Here is a 22079-nt window from a genome sequence, read left to right as displayed (position 1 = left end):
TCTTCAACTCAACTCAACAGGTCAGGTTTTCCTCCAGAAAGATTTTTACCTGAAGTGTGTTTCTGTTGCTTTAACCAATTGGTAGTTATAACTATAATTGGCAGTTTTAACTACCAATTGATTGGGTTTTTTTAACCTGGAAAAAAATAGAGGAAAACAGTTTGCCATCTGGATACCACCAGAAAGGAATCAATGTTATCAAAGAAGCAGTAGGTACAACAGGACATGTGACAAGTCATGTTCAGATGATACTGATATTATTTTATGTGCTAATATAACAAATCTATACTACAATAAAATGTATTAGATACACTTCTCAACTAAAACCACTTTATAACATACACATCAAAACTACAGTTCTGTTCTAACATCTATAATGACACCATTTAAAAAATAAGTGAATTAAGCATAAAAGCATCCGTAACACTACCAGTAATTTCCCACTACCTCATTGTTTTTGTGGTACAGAATTAGCATTTTCCCAGACTTACCCTGATCTTCAGGTCTAGAAATGTAGTCTAGGAAGATTCAGAGGTTCAGATTTTTCCATGGTCTCTGTATGTCTATTAGTATAAAAGGTTCTGGCAGTACCAAGAACCACTAAAAGATCTCTAACATCTAAATTTTTTAAATATTACCAGAATCTATGTACACACTGGCACAGTTGTTTTTTTGCCAGTTCACTTGCAGACCAGTTGTTTCATGTTTTAATCTGTTGATCTATACATACCCAGCAGGCCCATATATACCAGAAGACTTGGACATACTCAGCATAACAGAATGACAGAAAAATAACTGCGTGCTGAAGGCACAGTGAGTTTCTCAGATTATTGGAACATCTACCATATTGCATATATATTGCTTTTTTCCCACCCAAAAGATCCCCTGACATACGGAACCTAAAAACCAGACGAATCCTAAAAAATCTATTAAGCTATTTTTGAAGAGGCAGTTCACAAAGTAAACCATCACTGTGTACTATTAGCTGGGCATCCGAGCAGGAAAAGGAACAGGTTTCCCAAAGGGTCAAGTGTTAAAAAGAAACCTCCCACTAGATGGCTCACAGGGCCCTTGCTGTACGGATGAAGGCAGGAATATCTGACCCAGCAATCATGAAAATGAAAATCTGTAAGACATTCCATAAGAACATCACCAGATAATGGAACTGGGGCTGGCCATGACCGTGCTGTCCTCTGCAGCCAGGAACACTGAAACCTGGAATTCATACAGTTCCTGGTCTGGATCCCTACCTAGTCTTTGGCTTTGTCTAGATTCCTAAAAAATAAGAGCAGTGAGCCACTCTGTAGGGAATATGGGTGACTTCCAGATTTCTTTTTATATTGCCACACAATACATGTAGTAATACAATGTGCTTTCAGAACTGTGCCATTTTACTTCCTCCATTATTTTCAGAATTTGTATTTATTTGAAAGGCAGAGCTGTAGATGTAGAACATGCCAGTGTTAAGAAGCCGTCTAGCATTCTGTGTACACACAGGATGCCCTGTGTGCAAGCTGGGCTTCCACCCTACAAATGCACTACAAATAACAGAACCATTCTAGACTGCCACAGTGACAACGGGAATGCAAGAGGATGGAAATGACCTGCATTGCTCTTAATTACTGTGGCTGATTGCTATTGCAAGGTGACACTCAGTGTATGCATGAGATGTTAGAAGCTAATTGCAATTTTGGTATTGCAATCAACACCAACACGGTGGTACAAGACCCTTATACTCACAATGAACATTTTTTGTCCTGTTACTAATGACTTCTACAGCAATATACTGATACAAAGATGTCTGGAACTTTTTTTTTTTGAAGTATGATGCTAACACTGAGCATTTTGACTATGAAAAATATAACAGTAATAAAAATTTTGTTAAATAAACTTTAAAAATAATAAGTATATCATTAATATAGATTAATAAATATTAATAATTATTCTACACATAATTACAGTATATTGGGATAACTTTATTATTATATCTAAAAGTTATTTTATGATTCTTATTACAGAGTACACATTTAATTACAATGTAGAATACTACCTTCATTAGGAAACTAATTAGGAAATTAATTTATGCAAATCTTTATCAACTTTATTTTGTGGGTCATCAGATAACTTTTCTATTCTGACATTCAAAGACCTAATATTCTTAAAACTGGGGTACTGTAATTAGCTTGCCTTTGACAGAAATAGCTCCTCAAACTACTAACATTCTACTAGATGATGATCTTGTACTGTGGGAGCAGATCTCCAATTCTCAAACATGATTTATGAAATCATCTTGTTGACCTTCCATACTGAACAAAAGGACAGGAAGTCATAATGTTACCAGTAGCCAGAAAGTGTAATGAAAGCCAAAACTCGTTAATTTAGTCAGTAAATCAAATACTAATAGGTAAAAAAAAAAAACACAGAAAAGAACTACTTTTTTCATTTAATTAGCTGAAGATTTAAGTACTTTAAAACTCTATGTTTATACTGAGTGATTACTTACGATAAATTCAAATAAATATAAGTTCTGAATTTTGTAAGATATGGATATATTTATTCAGTAATGGTAAAAAACTTCTTAAGATGAAGTTTTATGGCAATTCAGTTTCCATTACTTAATTGAGCTACCAAAATATCTGTAATATATTAGGTCTTACTAATAAAAAATCTAAAGCATTCTACTTCATGAATTAATTCCTCAAAAGTTAAGTTAAAATAATTTTCTCCAGAAATGTGCAGGACAATGACCTTATATAATCATCATATTCTCCATGTGGTTTAAGGAGTTAAATGACCAAGGCTGTTCTTACAAAGGTATGCTCCCAAATAATTTAACTTCCATTAAAATAACTGCTGAAATGACTCCTCCTTTGAGACTTATTAATTTCAGTTTCCTCAAAATTGACATTCCTCCCTACATTCAGCATAAAATCAAAGCAGATCACTTCAATGTCATTTCTTTAAAAACTCAGATAAATATCACAAAAACTTAATTTCTAAAATCCTGAAAAAGAGCTTATTGTACCCATACTGGGGGAGGGGGAATAAACTAAACCCCAAAACACAAAAGTGCTTTGTCAAGCTGTCACAAATCTATGGAGAACTGCAAATGCTGTTCTTGGACTCTAGAACCATAAACACAGTGCCTGGACTGAGGAATGAAAGCACTCAAACTGCTGCTCTTTTGGTGTAAATACTGCACAGCATGCACAGCTTCAGATGACACTTTAAAGTGAAAACATTGTAAGACAGATATGGCTAGGATTAGTAGGAAAGGAAATTTAGATGTCAAAATATAGACTATGGAAACGTTATTTATTTATTTATTTATTATATATGAGAAGTGGAAAATTCTGATCACTAGAATGATGTAAATGAACCTTCCTAGTTCAAAAGCATTATCCAACAATTTGGGAGCAATAAGAAAATCTGCATAAAATTGGAAACCATCAGTTGGCAAAAAAACAAAAGAAACACAGATCTGTCACTATGATCAAAATGGTTACCAAGTGTGATAGAATTGGGAGAAAATTATTTCCAGAAAAGATAAAGAAATATTAATGCCTTTCTACAAAGCAAACTAAGATCTTGGATGGTAAACAAAGTACATTTCTGCTCCTTCAGGATTAATACATCGGGAAAATAAACACTGAAAAGAAAAAAATCTACATAATAATTATAAAATACTGTAAAAATTGAGAATAAACTAGCTATAAATACATATAGTCCAGAAAATAAAAGATGTTTCTAAGCATAGCAAATGTAATGTAGAAAGAGAAAAAAAAAAAACACAAAAAACTGAAAAATAACAAAAAGAGATGCTTTGAGGGAAAAAAGAAAGTACTGATTACTGTATTCTTTCTTTTAAAATAACTTTCAATATGGCCTAAATCAATTCTTCTGTGTTCTGCAGATGCAAGGACCTCAAAAAACAAGAGACAAGTGAAAATTAATCACTTGAACCCTGTCTATCACAGAAAAGTACAAGCATATCTTCATTATTACGCTATTGGGTGCAAAGGCAGTCCTTGCACCAACTCAGTGCTCAGATCTGACTCTCCTCACTATTTTAGCTATGGACCTTTCCCTCCTGCCAAACCAAAGAGCCAAACCCAAACTCTCCAGCCACATCTGCTTTGCATGAAGTACCAGTCCTGCACCCTCTCTGCCTCTCCAGGTGTCACCCAGAGACCATGGTAAATTTTACAGGATGTTTCATGGCTGAGTCTTTCTACTCCTTCACCTCTGAGAGGCTTCTGTGGAGCTAGTCAAAATGAAACTCTGGAAATACATCTTCTATAATTCTTCTACATCTCACACTTCAAAAATTGAGGCTGAGGTATGATTCATAATTTTTTACTTCAATTTAATAAAAAAAAAATCATGTTTCTTCACTTCTCACTAAAGATTTCCTGTGGTTTTGGTTTGTTATTCTTTTAGAAATTTCAGTATGCTTTTTTTTTTTTTTTTTGCATCCCATCTTGTAATGCAATTGTTGACATAAACACTTCTACAAATTAAAAAATATTTTAAAATACTTATATAAGCAGAAGCACCGGACTTTGTTGAAGGTACTCAGAAAAGACATTGCTATTTTCTTTCAGGCAAAATTTTCATTGCCTCCCAGCAGATAACACTTTTGTAGAAATGACTCAAGAGATCCTGTCAGCTCTTATGTTTGTTTCTGGCCTTTCACTGTGTGAGAGGATTTCTCTACAAGATTATAAGGATTGTCAACCTTCCAGCATATTTCCAATGTCCACCTTTTCTTTCTGTAACTCTTGCATCTTCAGCAAGAATAAACAACTCTTGAACAGTCTTCTCAGTGAAAGGTAAAGTACACTTCCTTGTTATGGAGCCGTTCTGCTGCTTTCATTTTGGCAGAGGATCTATTCTTAAAGGCCACCAAAACAGTTACAGTGAAACAGATTGGTCTGTCCATGTCACACTGCTGGTTGAAAAATAGGTACATATGAAGATATTTTAAATAAAAACTAATGCAGAGAGACAGTAAATTAATCTAGTTATTGCTCTGCACTTTTTTGGTTTTTTTGAGATGCTTTATTACCTTACTTATAGGAGTTGCTACAATTCATCTTCTGAAATGGAAAAAGAGGTAGGATGATTGATTTCATTTGTCTACCCAATTTGTACATATCTTTAATGAACAGAGCGAGGCATATAGCAAAAATATGACTGAACCGTAAAAATAATTAACTTTTGTTCTCGTTGTGTCATTTTGGCATTAATTTTCATTATGCCTTCAAGCAGGTGAGTAGCACGGCAATGTTTCAGTGAATGCCTTCATACTTACTTGGATTCTTCTTCCAGTGCTGCATCCCATGAAAGCAAGCGAGGCAACTTCAGGAGTTAGCACATACAGACAATGCTTTAAAATTTGCTTCTGCAGTGGCAGGTGAGAGCAGACTGTCTTGTTGGGTTAGTGACTTCTCCCCCCTTCCAAGTTCAGCTCTGTGTCCTGGCTAATGCATGTACCAAGTGGGAAATCACTGAAGACAAGGACAGTGTGGGACTGTGACAGTGCCACCAGGACGTACCAGAGTGACAACGTTCCACTGCTGCCATTTACCTCTCCATCACGTAGCACCTGTGTCCCAGCAATTAGAGAGGTGGTGATGCACCTGCACACGAACAACTGAAAAGACTCCTGAGTCTTCCCAGTGGTGCTTGCAGACTTGCATTCTCACCTCTACAATCCACTACTGATTTGAGAAAAATGATGCATTTGGGGAAACCATGGCCACGCATCCTTCATTGTTTGCCCATAACCCAAAAGAAAATGCAAAAGCAATGCAATACATATCTTGGTTTAGCTTTCAATGGCACTAAGAACTCTACAAGGACTATCTATAAAGTAGAAGCATTAGCAAATATCAGAAGTGGTAAATATCCCAACTCAGTGGAACAGAGCTCTTCAGACTTGGATTGCACTTGAGATGCTGCTAGTACCAACTCTGAGATCTCCTGAGGAAAGCTACTACACGTTCTGCTATACACAGAGACCTGACAGATGTGCCATTAAAGAAAAAAATCTGTCTCTTTATACTTACAGCTATAAAATTATCTATAAGATTATTACTAACAAGTAATAGTATCTTGCTGATGTTTGTGTCAATAGATTTTATTTGTCACTTTTTTGTTTTTTTAATATTTAAAAATCCATTACCTTTGTACTGGTATTTCCTATATAGGATGTACCAAGCCTCTGCCTCTCATCTTAAAGCAGCACTAGAAACACCAGAGCACAATGCTTTTTCATTCCTTTTTATCAGTTCTGTTTCTTGATGCAGTGCCAACTGATGCTCTATGCACTGCAGGCAAGAATATCTTGATTGCTCCATGCCACCTTTAAAGCCAGGGAGCCTACCTAAATTGGGGTAAAGGGCAAAGACAGCACATCCTTTTCTCATGGATACAAAGTGATAGCCCAAGTGATATGGGCTAGCTTGTATGCCTGCTGTCTGCTGGATAGGTGATGAGCAGTCACAGGAGGTAGAAAAAGGCTTTATCTCACCTCTTTCCATTAACATTGCACACAATTATATTCAGCTATTCAGAAGAGAATTTTTCAGCTAACTTTTACCATCTAGGCAATTGCTGAGAGTTTTTTTTTGAAAAATACTGTGAAACATCTCTTCTTCAATTGTGTAATGTATTATCACAAACCGTGCTTTAGTAGCAAAGATAATTCAGTGTACCCTTCTCGTCCCCAGTATCCAACTGCCCTTTCTTTTGTGCAGCCCCAGGAATGAGGGTTCTACTAGGAAATATTCAGTACACATTCCATTGACAGAAAACTAACTTGTAAATAACACCACTTCCTGAAAACAGACTGACTGAAAAACCCCATATGTTTTTTTAATTTCTGACAGTGACAGAGAAGAAGCCAGATCATTTTAGCTTGCTGCTAAAAATATACTCAAGTTGTTTTCAGCTATTCAAAGAATTTGAGTGCTAATTTCAGGTCATATAAAAACCACACATCCAGTTCAACCCAGTCAGAATACAGATATACTCTGGGTGAAATTTTAGTCTCCTTAGTGCTAGAGATTCCTTTCACATTGATACGCTCTGCTGAAGACATTCTCAGAACTTGAGTTTCAGGCCTCTTAAAAAGAAATTCTGACAGTTGTTATTTCTTGAAAAGTAACTGGACAAGTCTAAGAGGTTTTCAGCAAATAGTATATAGATGCACCAGGCTAAGAAGTTGTTTTGCACATAATGTACCAAATTGTGATAGAAACTGCTGAGTAGAAATTTCCAGATATCATTAGAGTTTTGTTTGTGCAGAGACAAAAATAACTTAACCAAAGATAAAGAATATCCCCTCACAAAGCCTCTACCTAATTTTTACATAAGTAAGCTTTTAATTCTGAAGCAATCACCAGGAACACTAGCTGTATAAAAGTGGAAATACATACATATGTGCTAAGAGTACAACTAGATACTAATGTATGCATATACAAATATTTTTTGTTTAAAAAAGAAATAAAAAAATCTCTAAAGATAAACTATTCAAAATCTCTAAGGATAAACTAGTAAAAATCTCTAAAGATAAACTATTCAGAAGAAGTGACCTACTGTTAATTCACATTCAATCCCAAGTAAAGCCATGTTCTAAAAGGTTTAGGTTCACAAAACCAAAAACCTACCTGTGTACTTCTAAATGCTTCTAAACACTCTTAGCACAAACACAGTCTCATTTTTACCAGCTTGTACACCTGATTTTAGTTTTGGTTTAGCCAACAGGAAAGCAATCAGCAGCAGGTATTAGTACTGAACCTAACTTCAGAATCAGAAACTTTTAACAGTTAAGACAAGTATGATTCCTAATTAGTGCCCATTACCAGTTAAGTATGCATTACAGGATTCAGTGAAAACCATAATCTAGCAGTTACTGCTCTAATTATACAGCATATAAAAAATATCTGTGAGAACTGTTTAATGTTATTTTCATGTCAGTGTATACTTGAAAGGTAAGTGAATTATTTATAACTATTTTAAAATATATTTTGTTAAATGTAACAGCATGCACTAAAAACCATGAAAACAGAAGTTTCTTTCTATTTTAGTACTTCAGATGCACTTTCTATGTAGAGTGAGAGACACACAGAGCACACAGACAAGGCGAGGCTGTTCTGGGTGTTTTTGTCAGCAGCCTTAGTCTCTCACTCATTTGCTGGATGGATTTCACCAGGCTAGCTGATGTCTCAAGGGCAGCCTACGACTCACACACTGAAAGTTTCATGTATTTTTAAAACTGCAATACCCAGAGGTAGAGGGTGAGGACTGACAGGCTTCCAAGGCATCAATGTAATGCAAAGTAAGAACTGTTTTCTACATATAAAAACAGGCATGTATATTCTACAGCAGTCAGAAGGATTATATCCCATTCCCCATTGGCAAGCTTGAAAAATCATGTAGAATATTCTTATTAAGACATGAATATACACCTTTACCATACTCTTATTCACTGTATGAGTACCTAAAATATAGTGGAGCTATTAAGCAGATAAATGACAACAACTTCCTTCTTCAAAAATACCTTATTTTTCACTGCATAGTGGAGTGGTTTTTTTAGGTAATTTTGCTTTGCATATTTATATCAAGACCCTTATATTTGCATATAAAAATAAAATGTAGCAATTAAAAATAGACAGGAACACTTATATTTGTGAGTTGAGCTGTGTAAATCAAACCTTTCATTGCAATCTTTTAATAAAATCAAGGGAAAACACATTTACATGAGTGAAGACCTACTTAAACAATTTTAAAAAAATCTAAAAAGTAGAGATTCTTACCCTAAAAAACTCTTTAGTGGAGCCAGAATCTAATGTCCCATAAGCAATTTCAGTTTGCTTGGAAAGATCCTCAGCACTTTCAATGGGGGATACCATCCTCTCCACAGTCAGGAAGGCAGCTAAGTTAGCCGTGTAGGAGGAGATGATGATGAGGGTAAAGAACCACCACACACCTCCAACAATGCGCCCCGACAGGGACCTAGTAACAAGTATGAAATGCATTTGTAAAGTGAAATGGAAATCCCAAAAAGGAACACGTTATCAGTTTTATGCAAAGGGTGCAGCATAATACAGGGAAGCATTTCAGGCTATCTCAGAGTCCAGCTCTGCACACCAGATGGGAAATCAAGGCATTCTCCACTGGATCTCCTGGGACTCTGCTGAAATCAGGACTCCAGAGTTTACTTCTGGAACTTAGTGATCCAGTTCTTCAAAGTTTTGACAACCCTTGAAGGAAACTGCTTCCATCATAATGTGCTATATTTAACACAAACTTTTTTGTTCCCTCTGAAGTGATTTTGTGCGACATTATGACGAGGATCAAAAAAATCAGCACATAAACCAATATGCATTTTAAAATCAAAGGCCTTGATTGTTTTCCTAAGACATTCAGACAAAGACTGATTTGCACAAAACAATGGCTTATGCTGCTGTGCACAATCTGTACTGAGAAACAAATAGCATTATTAGTAAGAAAAGCTTGCCCAGGGAATATCTATAGGCTAGGAAGTGCACACGACTTTTGAAAGATACAAGCATTTAACAAAGTGAGGACTGGACATGAAACAATCAGTGATAATACAGAAAAATGGTGAAGAAAGTATATTTTTTTAAAAAGAATAATAATAATAATCTGATGTTTATAACAGCAGCAGGTGGGCTCTTATGGATCTGTGTTTTGCTTCTCCTGCTCAAGAAGAAAGAAGAAAAGAGAACTCAAAAAATTATACAAGACAGCGTAAAGCACACAACTCAACTCAGTAATTTTCAAGAATTGAAAACTAGTATAAGAGAAATATCAATATAACATTATTGTCAAACTTAGCATTTTTTTCATGGTTCTTTAAAGTTTGAAATTAATTACCACTTTGTTCCCAAACAAGGCATTATAGGAAGCAGTACATAATCTTTGGAGATATGCTTAATTATCTGGCAGAAATGTGCATGTAGTTAAAAATCAAGTACTAGGGCACTGCAGTAGCCTAGGTTTGTCTTGGTGTGTCTCCTCTATTTATTAAGTAAACAAATTAGGAATCACTCACCCAGCCTACTGTACTGTGAATGAGAACACAAACTAATTATGACATAAAATGTATATAGATATAACTATATGTAGATATATGTACATTTAAAAATTGCAGTTATGCAAAGTGGATTGACCAAGCTAGGAACAAAATTAAATAGAATGAATTCTGGACAAATAATTTTTTTTCTAATTGCTATTGTATAAAAATCTCTGTCATAATTCTGACATTAAAAGATTTATTCCATGTTACAGCAGACTCACTAATTCACTCTACTAGATGAAAATCAAGTCAGATAAGGCCCAAAATAACTTATTCAAAGGACCATAGAAAAAAATCTATTTCAAGCTCATTCTAAAGGGAGTCGTACTCTGCAAAAATACTTTCTGTCACCTTTGAAAAAACATAACATACTTATTTTGAAACGTAGGTAATTTGAATATAAAGTAATTCTACAAGTAAAATATAGAGTTATGAGATATACTGAATATATTATATTGTGTATTTGCAAGGTAAAATCTGTCAATGGGTACTTAATAACTGCCAACTTTATGGCACTTTGTATTGTATTCATGACACCCTCTATAAGTGACAATAATTTTCAAACGTCCATTATCTGTGAGCAAAGTTGCCACTGACTTTGTGAAAAAAGAATAAGCTCAATACCAATACAGAAATTATGCTCCCACATGGCATTTTACAAGTAAAATTATTTGGGGTGTCACTTTTATTCAAAATTTCCCCAGGCAGTCTGTCACAGTTAAATGAGTAGTTTCTTTTTTATGTATATTTGGGAAAGTTTCTAAAATGTGCTGGCATGAACTTACACTTTAGAAACCCTAATTTACTCTACTTTTAAGTACTAAAATAAAAATTTCAGAGTAAAAATTATATAAATTTGTGCACCATATTTTGTACTTAGAAAGGTATTATCTGGCAGAACGGAGAGCACACTCACATCTCAGAAAAGATGAGGAAAACTTTGCTCTAAGTCATAATTATCACATAATATATTATTTTACTCTTCTGTTCCTCTACTACCCATGAGGCAACATTGGGACCGCTACTACAGACCATTTCCAGGTGGTCCTGTCTTACTCAGCACCACCTTCTATTCCAGAGCCAGGGAACCCTAGTAACTCGTCTCCTCTAAAAGTCTTAGAGCAGCTGTCACTTTTATTACAGAAATGATTGCAGTAATGCAAAATTAACTTCAGAGAGGTATTTTGTTCATGCCTGAAGATAGTCCTTTTTATATTTAATCTGATTCATCTGTAGGCAGTTCAAATTCCATAGTGAAATGTTTTGGTGCAAAACCAGAAACAAGTGTTTTCAGCCCTCTTCTATTTTTATAATAAATGTATAATATACAAACTAACCACCTTCCTCAAAATTATGGTTTCAATGAAATAAAAGTTAAATGCTTCACTGAAACCTAATATTGAATATCCAAAATTGAGTTTCATGCACCTTTTATGATGACCATTTGCTATCAGTATTCTTGCAGTACCTTTCAAAACCTATCAAACCATATAAAACTACCATTGTGCTTACATAGATGGTAAAATAATAATAATAACAAGAAAAAGATCATAATTCTACTACAGCCTTGATTCAATAAAAATAGTTTTGTACTAATATGTGACTTAGCAGGCAACTCCAACTGCGAAGTGTGTGATTAATACAAAAACCCAACAGGAGTGAATTTACACAACCTCTCATGATCTGCAGCGATTTGCCCTCTTCACTGATTTGTCTCTTGTACACAATTCCTCCTGGGTTATGTGCCAAATGCGTTGCATCTTTCACCATAAAGGCTGGCATCTCCCACTGTGATACAGCAGCCTTTACAGAGAATTGCTTAAGTTCTCACACAATAAATGCTGTTATTTCTGTGGTAGAACAACTTGAAAACCTGCTGTTGCCTTTTGGGACGCATGACTTCATATCTAAGAAATGCTCCCTTGGTTTGATTTATTTTGACTCACTAGACTCACTACAAATTGACCTGTTCTCTGTCTTACTCCAGGATGTTTATAAGAAATGTAATTATAACAAGCAGTTTTAACTAAGTCCTCTGGTTTGAATTCCTTAAACCTGGCTGCCCTATTTAAATTGTTACTCTACTCCCTTCAAGCAGCAAGCAGCTATTTACCTACCTACTCACCATTTCGCTGAATCAAGGCTGGAACCACTTGTGACTTGTGCACAAGCAAAATAGAATATTTAATGAACTGCAAAGGAATTAACTTAAGTGTTTTACAGTTGTCCCGAATAAAAGTAGACGAAAATCCATGAGGAATTAAGCACTTATGAACTGGACCTTCAGATTCATTTTCATAATTTCCTTTGTGACTTTTCTAAAACTAGGCCATGGAAAAAAATAGTGTTTTGCAAATATCTACATGAAATTAGAGCCATCACAGGACTTTTACTTCAGTTCAAGGCTCTCTTGGGGAATAAGAGTATGTCATTAACCATGTTATGATATGCAGTGAGTTTTAGAGAGAAAGTGCTGCCTCTGTAGTTCATGACTAGTTTGTTATCCTTTTTTCCCATTACAGTTGTGGTGAACCATATGCACTGTCAACTGTAAAATGGGAATATGCAGCAAAAACACGGTACCCCTCCAAGAAGGCATGGAATGATGTGAACCTTATGCATTTTAGAGTCTCTGCATGGTGTATATAACTTCACTTGGCAGATTTATGATCGACATTAAGGCAAAGTCGATCAGCTACATCCAGACCCTAAGTCACAGACAAGTTCTTTCACTTCAAGGACTTCTGTGACTTTAGGGAAGGAAAAATCATTGCAATTAATTTCTCTCCAAGAATGAAAATATATGCACCACGAACCTCTTCTGGCTGAGATGGCTGAGACCAAAAATGCACAAAGTTGAAATGAGTGAGTAACCAACCTTGGCGAAATATCGCATCCTTGCTGCATAAAGGCACCCAGGGAAAACCAGAGACTATTAAATATCCCAAATTCATTAGTTGATTCATTAGTTTGCGTTTCTCTTCCATCTTCAAATTCCTCAGTGTGCCACTCGTATGGGCTAAATCTGCTGACCAGGAATAAAACTACACTGACCCCAATGTAGGCAAAAACAATGCACATCCAGATTTCATATGCTAACGGATCAAGAAATGAAAACACTCCTGGCTTGGACTTCTGAGGCTTCTTGATCATTATTGATATCCCCAGGCTCATAAAGGGCTTTGAGAAGTCAATCACCTCTTCTCTCACCAATGTTATAGTTAATGGAGCGATTGCAATATCGGCTTTCTGTAAAGGAAGAAAAAAAGCAAATAATAGCTAATGCAATGAACAGAGCGAAAAATGGTTCAGTTTCAATAGCATTTCACGAATAGAAAATAGGACAGCAGAGACATTTGTTTCACTGAGAACATCCTGTGGAGAATTTCAGAAATTTTTAGTTGAACTTGTACTGAAATACACAGAGCCATATGGTGGGTGCATTCCAAGCTTTTGTTTTTACATCCGCCCTTTTAACGGCATATGCCATTTAAAAGTTTAGCAAGGTACTTTGCTTTTCACCTGGTGAGAAGGATGAAATATGCATCCACATTCCCCCAACTTTATTTGCATCTGAAATTTAATTTAATGTTTTATTTTCAAATTTTTTCATGCCAATAAAAGTTATTAATTACTGAAAAATTAAGTAGGCAACTTTCCTACACTCTACAGAGAAAATGAAAGCAAATCCCACTCCTTCCATTAGTCATCTTTAATAGCTTTATTACAGAAAATTTTCTTACCCCATAAACAAGTTCTCCAACCATCCCATTCCAGATTTTCGTGTCTGCATCCCTTGCCCCATACTTGCCATCCCCAACAATTGTGAGCTTATATTTGAATCCACAGTGCTTAGCAATTTCTGTAGCTAAGTCCACACAATAGCCCTCATATCGATCATTTCCTTCAAGCATTTCGTGATTTTTCTTCATCATGACATATGGGGACTCCTGCACAGAAAGAACTTGCCTTAGCTACTTGACAGAGACAGGTGCATCTGTTGTACACTTCACGGATTGGTATGTTCCCTTTTACATGTGAAAAAAGAGAGCCAATACCATCTGAATCATACATGCCATGTATAAGTTAGTTGTTAATTATGAATGGCACATGTCTTTAACACATTTAAAAGCTGCATTCTCCAGAATCATACACAAATGGCAGTACTTACAGGCACAGTGATTCCCAGAAGTATGTTAATAATGACCATGAATGTTAACAGGAGTTACGCATTCAGAGAAGAAAGAGTAAATTCCAAAATCAGTTTCTTTCTCTCATACCGTTTGGATGGAAGAAGGCAAATTATTTAGTTGTTTTTGTTGCTGTCTTGTACAAGAAAATTATTTTCTATTTCACAACCATATCTCTCTCTGAGAAAACGCTTGAGGCTCTCAAGGCTATATTTTTATTAAATTGTGATACAAACAATAGGTAAGATAGCTATAACTATGCACTAAAGTTCTATCATCAGCAAAACTGGTGATGAGTCATAAGTTGGATTAATGCATTTTCTCTTTGTTTAGTTGCTACATGACTGTTCTTGCATCCAGAGAAATTCCTATGCTAACCTATGGGCTGATCAAACTGATAAACAAGCTGTGTAATTTACAGAAAAATGTTCTTTTCTAATAATTTATAATTTAATTTTCTAAACAACCAGAATACAATATTTAATGTTTAATTTTACACTTTACCAATCCATAGCAGCTACAATCCTGAAGCACAAGAACCGGTCTATTTGCTGTTTGTCAAAATCTATTCTCTAAATTCTCTGCCTCTAAGAAAGTTCCTCTCCTTTGAAAGCAGGTATTTCATTTCCATTTTCAGTTTTAAAAAGCATAACTTTCTAGGATGTTCATTTAAAAACCATTCATCCTCTACAAATCAAAACCGCGTGCTGAATCCCATACATTTCCCTAATTTCTAGATTTTATTATGTTTCACAATAGGTAACAGCTCACAAGCTCAAATAATAAAAAGACAGCACATTTAAACTAACAGAATGTTGAGAAACAAATCATTGTTGGACAGACTGTCTTCTGACAAAATAGGAGGTTAATTACCAAAATAGTGGTGACAATAATAGTCTTATTCTCTAGTCCTGAAGATTCATTTCCAAGAGGGCCATCAAGAGGATTCACAACCATTTTGTCCACTTCACTCCAATATCCAATCTAAAGAGAGTGTATAGGATGCACAGACACTAGTGAATATGAACTTTTCTGGAAAAGGTAAAGCATGTTATTACCGTGCCCCAGATTTGTGCTCCCAGAGAGCTATTTCAGCTATGGATTTATCACTGTAAGAATTTCTATTTATGTAGTGACAGGCTACAACAAACACTAAAAAGATTGAACTAATGACATTTGTTTACATTACTTTTTCTAGAACAGGTACATCATTCTTATTCACATATTAACAGGTTTTAGTTTAAACATCATACATTGTAAAATTTAAATACTCTAGATTGGCAAAACATGACAAACTGTTTTTCCCTGAGAGATTTGAAATTGGAGCAGAAACACAAACACATTTATAAGAACATCACTAAAAGCTGTATCCAGCTTTTGTCATTCAGAAGCATATTTTTCCAAATGCTGGCTCAAATTTAGCAATTCAGATCAGAAAGAAAAAAGTTTCATCCACAAAACTGAAAGAACAACACTCTTACATAGTACTTACCAGAAATAATAATTCATATATGTTAGAAAGGAATATTATATTTGTTTACTTCATTCTGCCAGACCACTGTAGAATACACCTATGAATAATTATTATCACAACTCGTGCTTTAATTAATGTTTCAGTACCTACCTTAACCCATTGCTTTAAAGACACTATAAGACAATTCAAATTACCTTCCGAGGACCAGTACTTTTGAGCTCCATGACGTTTATTGTAAAATTGATTCTCTTTCCATTCTGATCAAACTTGATATTTCCTGTTAGCCCTTCCACCTGAACCTATAACAGATGAAGATGCAAGTGGTAGAAGAATTAAGCTTGTTTCTTTTCAGAAAATGGATTTTTTTATTTCCACAAATGATTATTGAAATTTCAAAAACAATAATGTAGGAGTCATTTTCATATGCAATAAATTATCTTAGCCCAGTTCCTGAGGACTTCACATCCACATTATTCCCAGCAAGATTTAGACAGTTTAGGAGACTAGAAGATATTTTCAAGCATTTCACACATGCACTCATCCCAGCACCCACTCCAGGGAAGCTACCTGTTTCAATGCCCTTTCTATTTCTACACCATGACCCCATGGTACAGCTGGATTTGCAAGACAATCTCCAGCATTTCCTCTTCTGGAGATCTCAATCCTTTGTTTACGCAAATTCCGGAAAGCTTCTGTCATCACTTGAACAGCATCATAGGTCAGAGCAGAGGTATACTGAAAAGAAGTGAAAATATTTAATTAAAAACCATCTTCAGCTTCAGTATACCTTCCAATCCACTTGGTGATCCATTAAACACCAGAAAGGATAGTAAGATATACTTGAAATCAATTTTTTCCTTAGTTACCCTCTGAGGGGTATCTGTGAAAATTCATCCAGTGTTCATCAGAATGGTAAGGGACAGTGCCAATAGACCCAAGCTAAAGATTTACAGATGTTTTCAGTGTGAGTTACATTTTTTCTCACTTACAGCTGTGTAATAGTCCTGTGTGCAGATATGGCTGGAAGTCCGTGCAGGTGAAAGGGAAAAAAAAAATAATTTTCAGTGTTTAACCTGAGCTAGTCTGTAAAAATAAAAAGTTGTTCCTCTGATTACACTCTTCATGGAGAAGCATTTATTCACAGATCTTGAGATTTCATCACCTCCCAGACATATAAACACAAACCCAAAGAGCATGTATTTGTATATAGATGCATTTAACTTTTTCCCATTAAATATAAAATCTCAGGGGTAGCTACTTTCATATATGCAATACCTTGTCAACACTGCAGTTTTGAGGCAGAGATGCCTGGAAGAAGTGGTGGCCCTCAAAGAGCAATATAGGTGAGGAAGAGCCCCATGTTCCTAAACTGACATAATATAAGGAGCTTTACAACTTGTGAGACATCAGAGAGGAATCCTGTCATCACATGCATCAGAAACTGGGGCTAAATGGTCAAAAGCATTTATCTTCAGTGACTGGACAATTTTACATCTCAACTAACTAACTGAACTGAAATCACATGTGCACATACACTGAGGACTTTGTTGGATGGGCTTTTTGAGTCTGGAACACACAGTTATGCCAAATATAAAGAGCCATTTTTGGAAATATGGGCCAGAATATAACCACTTAGAGGCATATGAATGAATGGAATGATCCCTGTGAAAGCTATTAGATGCTGAAAATATATAAATTGTAAAGTGGAGAGAAATGATGTATTAGCTCTTTGCTTCAATGGCTCAGACTTTAATGAGAATTTTAATTAGTTAGCTCAAGTCATGCAGAAGGCTCTTGTAATTGTAACGAAAGCAAGCTCCCGAATTGAGATTAATTTTTGTGTGCAACTGTCAGACCTTAGAAAAGGAAAAAAAAGGAAAGTAGAACTCTTTTTTAAAGGTCAGTGCGCTCAGTGATCGGCATCAATCTTCTCAATAAAGTTTTCTCAGTGACTTGTACAGAAATATTTAAAGGGATCAGAACAGCAGAAGAATGATGTGAAAGACTGGCTGGAGTCACTACGACTTCCTCCTACTGGAGCAGCAGTGCTTAAGTGGTGTGCATGAATTTGGAGATGAGGAGAAAAAGGGACCCGGCCCAGCAGTACTTTAAACATTGCTCTTTGCAGTACAGAAACATATTGGGCCACACTAGTGCTCTGAGAAACTTTGGACACAGCATTGTCATCAAGCATCAAAACATACTTTGGGTAGCAGAGAAAATAAGAGTTTGGAACTGAGATGGTGTAATGCTATCTAATTCAGTTATTCTATGATTGATTGGATCACTGAGATGTACTTAATGTATTATCTCAACAATATTATTTCTATAGTATTTAATTACTGACCTGAATATTCATAGCTCAATCATACATGAGGATTATGCAGAGCTTTGCCTATCAATCAGTACCTGTGTGTGCATACATGTCATCACATATATAATTTAGATTAAGACAGCTTTAATCTAAGGATCTCAAAATATTTTAAAAGCACTGTTGGAGATGCCATGAAAGCTAGCAGGCCACGAATCATTCCTTACTGCTTTATTGTGCATACACTTTCAGCTCCTAATAACCTTCATGGGGCTCATTAACACTATCTACAGCTTCATAAATTGATGTAAAGTTGACAAACTAAACCAAAGTGAACTCATTACCATAAACAAGAAATGACAGACCAATAACCTGCTCATGCAGAGGTGTGTGTGTGTCTGAATAATAAATAAAACGGTTGGAAGTTGAAGGATGCATTATCCCTGCCTTGATTCACTTTGTTTTCCTGGAGATTCATCTGCATTCTGATCTTCATTATTAAAATAAATAGGAGAACTATTTGGAACTTTATTCTGTGGAAGTGGGATGGGGTCTTACATCTGACAATTTTATGGCAGTGTAAATCTCCCAATGTAATTTCAGTTCCTTTCAACTCTATATGATAAGATCAGCAACTTTACTACAAAATGAAATAGGTGCTATACTAGAGTTCTTACAGAATCAAATTAAATTAATTAAAACATGGCAAAAATATGCAAAAAAATCCTGCATCTCACAATTTTAGAATAATAAGCTGATAAGATAAATTGCCTAAAGATTTTATGCCATTTGCTATTAAACATAGATTGCATGAATGTGAAATGAAAATAATTTTCCCTAAGTAGATGCCTTAATTGCCAAGCAGAGAAAACACAACATCCATGTAATTTTCTTCAACTTAAATTTCTAACTGAACTTTCTATCTTCAACTTAAATGCTCTATAGACTGTAGTAAAATATGTAAGCTGCACTTGCAGAGATGAATTTGAAAAGTAAAGACAAAACAAAGTTATCCCAGACTAAGCAGAAGTTATTGCATGTGCTGTCCAAGAAAAACTGGCAAGATGTTGCCCTTTGTAAATTCAGATGTTTTCCAGTAACTCAGGAGATACTGGAAACCCTTAGCTAAAAGGGGCCAGGATTCTATTTTGTACATATCAGTAACTGAATCTTCTGAAACTGAAATGGCAGAACACTACCCCAGGATATAACAAGATTCTGGTATATGTATATTTCAAAGTTGTAAGATATTATAAGAAAGGCAAGTTAGATCTGCATTTCACTCAGTGCCTGTCCACGTGCTCATGAGTGAGAGATACAATCAGACATTTAAAATAATTAAGACAGTATACTTAAGCAGTGGAAAAGAGATAAAATTGTGAAGACATAAATGTAAAAAAAAAAAGGGAAAAAAGAAAAAAGGAAAATACTGTGAATCACAAGAAGTCAAATTCTTTTCTTCTTGGTTTGGATATCTGCAATGTCTAAATCTATCCTTGACAGATTAGAGACAGATTAACTTGAGTTTTGGATTTTTTAATTTTTTTTAAGAGTCAGAGAAGAGAAAAAGCATTCTAGGGTGTGATTCATTTGACCAGTTAAACACCTTCTCTGAAGATGAAATTAATTGCGGTTTAGATTTCACTCATTTCATCTCCGGTGACTTCTGAGATGAGGGAGGAATGCAGGGCGATCACCTTGGATGCAGATGCTTACACTGTAGACTTACTAGTAACAAACTAAAACCACTCAGACAGACTGTGAACTAGCCATTCATCCCTAATCCAACACAACAGAGAGAAGGACAAAGTAATGGGAGAATTTTGGCAGGACTCTACCAGCTGCATCAAAGAATGCAGTGCTGCTGTACAAGACACTAGGGAGAGCTCAGGCAGAATGGCAGATCCAGCTGCAGCAGCGCTCACAAAGGCAGAAACCAGTCTGCAACAGGCACAGATGGAGGCTCTCACCATGTATGGGGGTGCTGCTGGAACAGCAGGAGAAGGGGCACTGCATCACTAACAGAGGATAAGAGAAAGGAGCCCTAAAATCTAATACAAATATATTCCTTTGGAGAGCAGTAAAATTCTGAGAGAGGAAACATAGGAAATGTTCTTGGTTGCAAGAGCAGAAGGGTAGAATCAATGAGTCTAAACACACTTTCACCACTTTCATGTTTAAACAATTTCTATATCAGCAAATATACAAAATAAACTCTAAACTATAATAAAATCTCTCATCTCAATTTTCTGCATTTTTCCCTCAACAAAGTACTTCTCTACTAGAATGCTAGTATATACAACAAAAGCAGAAAGACTACTATAAATATTACTACATATTTATAAATTACATATAAAACATAGGTACATACATATGCGGACACAAGCAAAAAAGAAATGAGGTCCAAAGTTACTTGTTAAGAACTGTGAAGGAACTGGGCAGCTGTCTCCTGCACTTCCAGTGTAGTCAAACTGATGCAACATCAGATACCTACTTCTTAAAGGTCTTTAATGTAACTGGGAGCTATTTTAAAACAGACAGTATTATACACACTTTGGAAAATACTTGAAGGTGGTCTGACAGATAAGAGACCTAATAGAAAATTACGTAACTGATTGGAAATAGCTCTTTCCTTCTGGAGCTTGTGGCACCTTTCATAGCATCCTGACAGGACATGGAATAGCAAAGAGCTACTTCCAATAGAAACAAGAGACATTGTCAAATCTTGTACACATAAATGTAACTGGAAGTGAAGATGGCCTTTGACTGTGCCCATAAGCAGGCTTTGTTCTCACCTGTTTTGTGCATTAGCATGAATGGGGGGCTGTACACAGCAGTGTGCTGAGCTGGCTGCCATTCAAACTGCAAATGGGCTTTGAGCACCTGAACATCTTCATTACCTATGGCCATATTTCAATACTGCAATGTTGAGATAGAGGTCAGGGAGCCCAGAGAAGACAGTGCAGGGCTCTTCCTCTTTGTTAGGATGATGCTCTTGTGAAAATACGCAAGCAACTGACTTGCTTCTAGCTGAGAATAATTGCATACATACACAAGATATTTGGAAATAATAATTGCAAATTTTTTAATAACAACCCTGGTCCTGACTAAAAGGGGAAGAGAGATTAATAAAATGTAAAATTACCTGATCGTTTAAAAAAAATAATTAGATTGATCTCAGAAAAGATGAGGTTAGAGACCAAGGCCTATTTATCTTAATGAATATACTATCTTTATTACATTTTGTTTCCCAAAGTTGTGCAGTCACATCAACTTTGATAACAGCTTTTGTTCAAACACAACTGCAGCACTCTGTGTGCACAGAAAACCTAAACAAACAGGTATTTTTGCTTTGAAGTGCCATACTGGCACGAGATGCAAGGAACACCTTAAGCAACTGTCACTTCAGAAAAACTTGTGTTCAGCTCCAGAACTGCTATCCAGAAAATCTGCTGACTTTTTGACATGCTTTGTGTTTTAATTATCTCTGCTTGGTTTAGAAAGGCTGCTTTCTGAGCACACCCAGCACAGATAGCCCAGTAACAGGCACTTGCCAAACCCTAAATTCCTGGAAGTCTAACTTTTATTTCAAAGAATGCTCACAGCACATCCAGCAGAGACTGACAAGACTGGGGCACTGGAATTATCCTAATGCTCCCATTGTAGGATATTTATAGGAGAAAGTGACCTTCTTTCACTCTTTTAAAAACTGAATATAGCAAAGATCACAAGATTTATAAAGCCCAAAGTGCTTGGCCTTTCTACCTGTTTTATCTACTACTTTAATAGGAATGAGATTCCTGAACTGTAATTCCTCCCCCATGATTGCTTCCAGTACAGAACAATCTTCTCACCAGAGTCATCAGAGGTGCTAATCCAGCAGGAGAAAAAGAGTGCAGGTACCTACCTTTTTTAAATCTTACATTGAGAATACAGGTTTTAAAGAACTTTGGTCTTCCATTATAGTAAATGGAAACCATTTACTTGGATTTGAAA

At 35.7% G+C, this 22079-nt stretch overlaps 1 protein-coding gene across 4 annotated transcripts in view; it reads right to left on the bottom strand.

The window, feature by feature from the left end:
• Nucleotides 1–22079, bottom strand: part of GRIA2 (glutamate ionotropic receptor AMPA type subunit 2) — an 88075-nt gene that overhangs the window by 5764 nt on the left and 60232 nt on the right. For all 4 annotated transcript variants that reach the window (XR_012580426.1, XM_005486327.4, XM_005486331.4 and 1 more), the window contains exons 7-12: nucleotides 16340–16507; nucleotides 15967–16071; nucleotides 15172–15282; nucleotides 13852–14058; nucleotides 12987–13357; nucleotides 8823–9021 (exon numbers count right to left, since the gene is read on the bottom strand). Coding sequence is in view for 3 of the 4 variants with exons in the window: in XM_005486327.4 (XP_005486384.1) it covers nucleotides 8823–9021; nucleotides 12987–13357; nucleotides 13852–14058; nucleotides 15172–15282; nucleotides 15967–16071; nucleotides 16340–16507 (1161 nt within the window). In the remaining variant the exon portion in view is untranslated. The remainder of the gene's footprint in view (nucleotides 1–8822; nucleotides 9022–12986; nucleotides 13358–13851; nucleotides 14059–15171; nucleotides 15283–15966; nucleotides 16072–16339; nucleotides 16508–22079) is intronic.

This window comes from Zonotrichia albicollis, chromosome 5, assembly GCF_047830755.1.
Source record: "Zonotrichia albicollis isolate bZonAlb1 chromosome 5, bZonAlb1.hap1, whole genome shotgun sequence".
Classification (NCBI taxonomy): domain Eukaryota; kingdom Metazoa; phylum Chordata; class Aves; order Passeriformes; family Passerellidae; genus Zonotrichia; species Zonotrichia albicollis.
Note: the sequence above shows the minus strand (reverse complement) of the source record. Positions and strands in the feature narration are given on the sequence as shown.